The following is a 6749-nucleotide window of genomic DNA, read 5'->3' on the forward strand; positions in this document are numbered from 1 at the left end:
CTTACAAATTGTAATCAACTTTAGTTTACTGCAATATTTTTTTATTTCAGAACTTTAGTTTAGTAAAGAAGTGTAACGTTCGCTTTTCTGAATAAAAAGGTGTAAGTGGCACTTTCACTGCACTGTTTCACTTGTCTGGATTGAATAAGACTTAAAAAGTGTCAACGGCTTAGACATAGACATAGACGGGCCCATCAGAATGACTTGTGGAGGCAGCTGTTCAGCTCGCTCGGTGTGCAGCTTTGCAGGCCACGCCCTGGCATAGACCGTTACCAGCCAAAACCACTAGACCACCACAGGACAAACGGAAGGAATCTCACCTAGAACAAGGAGATCTTTTGACCAAATCAGGGCTACCGCGCAGCCTTGAACAGTGGGTAAGAAACAAAATTACCATAAGAAAGAGACAGAGGAGAGGAACAACTGAGGAATTTTGTCTGCGAGGTCTTGTCATAACTGTAAACCAAAACTGTAGCCTGCATAAACTTTTCGGATTCTTTGTCTAGCAAATCTACGGCTATGCTACTCTTTCTTTCGCCCCTTCTCTCTTTACACGGTCCAACAAAATTGAGAAAGATATGCAGGTATAGAGTGAGAATACTATATGTATAATATATCCTAGGTAGGCAGACTGATGACCATTGAACGACGAGCATGAGCGGATGACGGAGACGGAGGAGCTAGGTGCTGCAATGGCAGGGGAGGGACGCTATCTTCATCGTGCAGCAAAGGGGCCTGGACCCCGGGCACCGGCGGTAGCGCAGCTCCATCACAAACTCATTCGCCGGAGCACCCACCGGCCTCAGGACCTCGTCCTTCGGCTTGCAGCTCAGCCACCGCTCGAGTAGGCCGTGCAGCGTCGTCGAGGGGCACACCGACTCGTCATGGCATAAGATCTCCACCTGCATTTCGCACACGTGTATAAACAAGGGGTCAAACAAAAGAGCAGGTTCACATACTCTCGGTTTGTGGGCACAGACTCACGCACACTCACTAACAGGAGGAGATATGATAGGGTGGATCATTGAGCTGCAAAATGTTTTAGTGACGCATTCTTTGGGAGCTTTGAACAGAAAAATGGTGCAATTAAATCCTACTATGTCACCATCCAAATCTACAAATGCAGCAGGGTGGTTCCTTTTAATGGACAGTGGCCCCTTCACAATTTCTGAAAAACAAAATCTAGAAATGTAGCAAAGTCCAGATTTATCAGTAAATGTAGTACATGGAAGCAAGCACCTTGATAGCAGGGCACAGACTTGAGTAGGGTTTGTGGAGTGACGGCAATCAAAAATGGAAGTACAATGACATCTAAAAGGCCCACCTTATCGTCACTTGCTAGCTCAAGTTTTTTCATAATCAGCCTCAGGATGGAGGATACCCGCATAGTTCCATCTCTGAAACAAGAAGAAAAAACCATATTGAAGAACAAAATGTATTAAATTCTTGGAATCTACTAACATGTTATTACATCAGCGAAAACTGAATTGCTGGTAGGAATGAACGAAAAAAAGCATGCAGGATTTTCGGATGAAATATCCTCTCCACCGGTAATAAAAATTCACAAGACCACTGTTTTTCTAGGTTCTTCACCTTCATATTTTGAGATGAAGAGAAGAACTCTTGCTAATACCAGAGCAATCTATGCATCTAGTAAAAAACAATCAAAGATAACAGGAAAAGGGGCATCAGCACACTGAGCCATCTAAGCTGGGAAAATATCTCCACCAACATATGCTATGATTAAGAGGATGCTAAGTATGAGAGGCCTATATCATTGTTGACAAGGAAACTTGAAGCCTAAAGAGGAACTCACTTGATTCTGTAGAAATTCTTTTCTAGCTGAGGCAACAGTTTTGCTTCTACCCTGCAAAACAATTTTCATTTTGATGTGACAACACAAAACACATGGTCCAACAGAATCAGTATATATATTGAATATGCTGCAAGAGGTCTTACTGGTTCGGTGAAGTGACTAATGAAAACCAGACTCGGGTAGTTATTCCATCATGCGAGTCTGCTTCTGGGCTTTCCCTCGGAGTATGCTCTGTGGTTGTTTTATTTTTGTGACTTTCCTTGGGACAAGAACTTGGATTCTGCGATTTCTTCGCGCTTGCCACGACTAAACTCCGTAAGGGCTTCTCAAGCTCTTCCTTGTCAATCGTCCCGCGATTCTTTCCATCTTCAGAAATATCTACAGTGTTCTGTTTGGGATAGAAGTGTAATTAGAATAAGAAAATGTTACAAGACAACTGGCATAAAAAAAACTGGCATAAGACTTGCATATGAATTATGTGTTGATAACACTTCAATACTACCTGTTTTTTATTTGCAGATGTTGTCATCTTGGTAGATTTTAGTGCCGAGGCCTTCTCAGCCATCTGATCGCGGTCTTCAGATTTATTTGGCAATTTACTGAGAGAAAACGTCTGGGATGTGATAGTCCTTCTTGCAGCTTTGGTTCTCCGTCCTGTCAGAGTAGTTTGTGTTGCCATCTTTGGGGTTTGAACCAAGGAAGAAATGGACCTCTCTTTTCTCTTCGCTGGCAATGTAATACTTGGAGCCTCAAAAGCATCTACTTCTGCCTTAGGTGGAAACAAATAATTTCTGATAGCCTGAATACTTATATCAGCCCTTCAAACAAGGAACCAATCAATCATGTTAGGTAGCAGCATATAGTTGAGTACCTGAGTCGAGATTGCAGGAAAGAAAAAGAATGATGGTGGCTGGAATTCTAAGATTTTGCTTCACCTCACCAAACAATAATGTATATACACTTTTTAGCAAGCGTGTGTATTTCAGCCAGTGTTATTAGACAAGATAACAATGTAGCAGGCAGTCGGCACGAAGAGCTGTGATAGCTGTTACATCTTACGCAAGATTTATACAGTAGAATCCACAGGAGTGTAATTATAAGCTAGTATATTCTCACTAATAACCAGAAGGAACTATTTTTAATTCAAATGTCTATAGAGATATTAACAGTACATATACTCTTATTCTTCACAAAAATATTAAGTGCACTTTTCTGCTGTATAAGGGTCGTACATATACTCTTATTCTTCACAAAAATGTTAAGTGCATTTTTCTACTGTATTATATAAGGGTCCAAATGAGCTAATTGTTTCTGCAGCTATTAATAAATGGTGTGTGTGAACACCATATTTTACTGAAAGGTACAAATTTTAAAATGCAAAACACAATGGAAATGTATATGAACTCCTATCACTTTAAGGATCAAACTAAGAGGATCAAGTTACAAGTGTCGACATGTTTGCTTGTTGGAATCGCAGATATCCTTCACGATAGTTTTATATGGATTCTATCAAACATGAATTTCATTAGTCTGTTTTCTCCATTCTGGCCATCTGTTGCTCTATAGTCTATACATCCTTATACTGCCAAGTTCTTAAGGCTGCAGTTGGGCGTCATGGGCGAAGGGAAAACTTACAGAAACAAGGACAGGAGTGTGGGACTGTGGGGTCTGGTCAGTCAGCTGCAGTACGAAAACTGTTGGCCGCTGATGCGGGGCTTTAGTACGTGGACCCTGAGGCAAACTGCCGACTTATCCAATGATGCTCTGACACGTGCAATAGGAGGGGGAGGAGCCACAAAATTTTGTATTGGCCCAATTATTACTGAGATGAAACAAGCCGGAGGACTTCCAGCATGAGCCATTTTGAGGCAGCCGGAGAACTATAGAATTTGTTCTGTTGTTACAGATGAACAGAAGATTTTGGATCATGTATTCTTACTTGATTTAGTATCCGTAGAACCTCCAAATGGCTCATTTTGACATCCACTATATGTACTATTAGTGATAAGAAGGCCTAAAAAGTGGCAGCACCACTTCTTTAGGCTCACATGTTATTAACGCTATGCAGGTGTACTTATACAGGAATTTAAAGAAAAAAGAGAACTGACAAGTTGGAAAAACAATGTTGTACAGCAGATAACCTTGGTATTTTAACAATTACTTACCGGAGTTTCTCTTCAGGAGTGATCCCAAGAGCAACATCGCACACTGGGCAGGCTTCGATCTCCTCCTCATCTATTTTCTTCATAATACATTCCCGGCAAACTGCTTACAAAAAGATGGTCACAAGAGGAACTCTATAGACAAGCAGGCGAGTATCGTACAGATATTTGAAAGAACCGAATTTTATGTGCTCAACAGAGGAAAGCTACATTATTAGGAGTAAAATAGAAAGTAGCAACAATGCAATAAGAGCAGATACTTGACTTGCATCCAGATTGATAGCTAGAACAAGACTGACAACTGCGCTGTACTTGCGGTGCAGCAGTAGCTGCCAGGCTTATCGATCAAGAACGTTTTTTTAGATAATCAGAGTGATCATCCTCCTGGCCTCTACATCATGTGGTACAGCCACTTTTTCAAGGAAAAAAGTAGTGCAGCCACATTTTATTTTAGAATATGAAGCGCGGCTATACCAAAAACATATATCTGAAATACTTCCCAAATACAAATAACTACTCCCTCCGTTCCATAATATAAGAGCGTTTTTTCCACTAGTTATATTATGGGACGGAGGGCGTATATAAGACAGCACGCCACTGAATACCCGTTCTACTAATAACCAGAAGCATCGACAACATAACCAAACGGACACGAGTCAAGCATTTGCTAAAGAGGTATGGTTGCTTTGCTTGCTGGCTCGCACCATCCATGAGTAGCGAGCAATGCTCTCTCTGTAAGCTCGATCCCTGGATGATGGTGGAAGAAGATTAGCAATTCTGACAAGAAAAGTGCAAAGAGGAGCAGTGGAGGTGGCTTGTGCGGCTGTAGCTGCATGGCATATCTGCTTGGAATGAGAGAAACAAGAGGATTTTCAGAGAGCAGAATACTACGGCTGCTAATGTTTGGGGGCTAGTGAGTGTAGACTTTAGCCTCCTGATGGAGGCTTTTCAAGAATAGTTCTGCTCCTCTCTTTTTTGTACAGCCGAAGTGTTGTTGACTGTCGGATTTTTCTTGTTTCCCTTCCGCTCTGTTTGAGGCTTTGAGCCACCCTGTACTTAATGCAACAGCAAAACACCTGCTACTTACAGTCACACGCGCACACACACACACACAAAAAATTCAGTTTGGCTGCATTGTCGACTCCAGAGGACAGGGATGGCATGGCGGCTCTGGAGGGACTGGTGCGCGAGAGCACGGGCGAAGAAACCACGGCTTCGATCGGCGGCTGCGACGGCGGCACAGGGTTTCTCCGGAGTAGCTCCGGCGCATGCGGCCACCGGAGAGGAAACGCCTGCCTCTTGGTCTTGGACGACGAAGCAGACCAAGCTCCAACGACAACAAGAACGCCGGCCAAGCAGAGCGAACGCGGCGGAAGGTGGCCGCCACGGCCAGACCGCAGCGCACGCAATCAGAAGCCTCGGCAATTCGCAGGAGAACGGCGGCGGCTCCGGCGCTCATCTGGGGTCAGGAAGTCGCGTCGAACGCCAACCTGATCGCCACGCCACCACTGACAGAGAGACAGACGGAACAGGGACAGAGAAAGCAGAACATCCGACACCAAAACCAAGGCCGGCAGCGCGACGCGGCGGGGGGCAAGGGGGCGTCCGCGCGCAGCGGCGCGGGACGCCGGCGCGTGCAGCGCAGACACGACGGAGTAGAGAGAGAGGGAGGGCGGACGGAAGAGAAACGAAACCGTAGAGGCGGCGGCGGAGCGGGGTAGAGAGAGAGAGAACTCACAGGTGTGGCCGCACTCGGTGAAGGCGCTGGCCTCGCGGAAGTACCCGTCGCAGAGCGGGCACGTCACGCACGGGGCGAGCAGCGCCCGCCGCACGCGAGCTACCCCCGGCGCGTGCCCCATCTCTCCGCCGCCGGCAACCACCCCCGCCACTTCCTCCTCCTCCTCCTCGTCGACCTCCTCGTCAGAAGAGCCCGGGGCCTGGGGGAGACGGAGAATCAGGAATACGCGGCGCGGGGCGATGGAATCGAGGGCATTGACCGGCCGGGAGGAGGGAGGAGCGGCGGCCGCGGCGGCGGGGCTGCTCCGGCGAGGCGCGGGGGTTTGGGGGGCCGGGGAGTACGAAGTCTTTTCCTATCGCGGTGTATAAATAGAAGAAATTGGAGTGGCAGAGGCGATTGCGTGTTGGCGGCGCCGGGTGCGCGTAGCCTATAAGGACCTATGTGCGATTTGTATTCGGAACTGTCTTCCTATTGCTTTTCCAAACTTATCTGCTTTTTTTCCTGTTCCGAACCAGGCCGTTCCAAATTTCGTTGTTCCATAACAGTGTAGATAAGATTCATTTTTTGTGCGTGGGTAGGTGGCGAATTCTTACAAAGCAAGAGATACCAAGGAGGGTAAAATTGTAGGGTGTGTTTGGTTGCTCGGCTTGTTTTCGGCCTTCCTGCACGCGTCGCGCCATGAAGTATGTAAAAGCTGAAACGCCGTGACTGGGGCCAAGTTCTGCAGTTCGTTTGGTAGCTCACATCTCAACAGTGCTTATTTTGTACATGGGTGCTGTGTCACGAGATGTAGCTTTTCCTCGCCTTGCCTCTGGCACTGGGCTGCATGGTGGCTTTAGTGGGCCAGCCCAGTAAGACGGTTTTGAGTAGATTCTTTAGAATGGTTTAGAACCTTTCATATGTTTTCTACATTGTATAAACATGTTACAAACAACTTGAACATCTTTCTAAATTACTCGATGATTTTTCTAAAATGTCATAAACATATTCTTGAAATGTGTGATTTTTTAAAATAATAGTATGAATATTTTTT

The 6749-nt window shown here is 45.6% G+C and overlaps 1 protein-coding gene across 1 annotated transcript; it reads right to left on the reverse strand.

Annotated features, from left to right (window-relative positions):
• Positions 1–416: 416 nt before the first annotated feature.
• LOC109743826 (E3 ubiquitin protein ligase DRIP2) lies at positions 417–6085 on the reverse strand. Its single transcript, XM_020302911.4, has 7 exons — positions 5717–6085; positions 3982–4081; positions 2319–2634; positions 1960–2204; positions 1817–1867; positions 1325–1397; positions 417–902 (listed from the first exon to the last, which is right to left on the reverse strand). The coding sequence occupies exons 1-7, from the start codon at positions 5835–5837 to the stop codon at positions 681–683; spliced, it is 1128 nt and encodes a 375-aa protein (XP_020158500.2). The 5' UTR covers positions 5838–6085; the 3' UTR covers positions 417–680.
• Positions 6086–6749: the final 664 nt, after the last annotated feature.

The sequence above is a fragment of the Aegilops tauschii genome, chromosome 5, assembly GCF_002575655.3.
Source record: "Aegilops tauschii subsp. strangulata cultivar AL8/78 chromosome 5, Aet v6.0, whole genome shotgun sequence".
Classification (NCBI taxonomy): domain Eukaryota; kingdom Viridiplantae; phylum Streptophyta; class Magnoliopsida; order Poales; family Poaceae; genus Aegilops; species Aegilops tauschii.

Coding starts and splice junctions, on each gene's coding strand:
- LOC109743826 (XM_020302911.4), bottom strand. CDS start 5,837: ATGGGGCACGCGCCGGGGGTAGCTCGCGTGCGGCGGGCGCTGCTCGCC. Junction 1,398..1,816: donor AAGAATTTCTACAGAATCAA/GTGAGTTCCTCT, acceptor TTCTTGTTTCAG/AGATGGAACTATGCGGGTAT. Junction 903..1,324: donor AGCTAGCAAGTGACGATAAG/GTGGGCCTTTTA, acceptor TGCGAAATGCAG/GTGGAGATCTTATGCCATGA.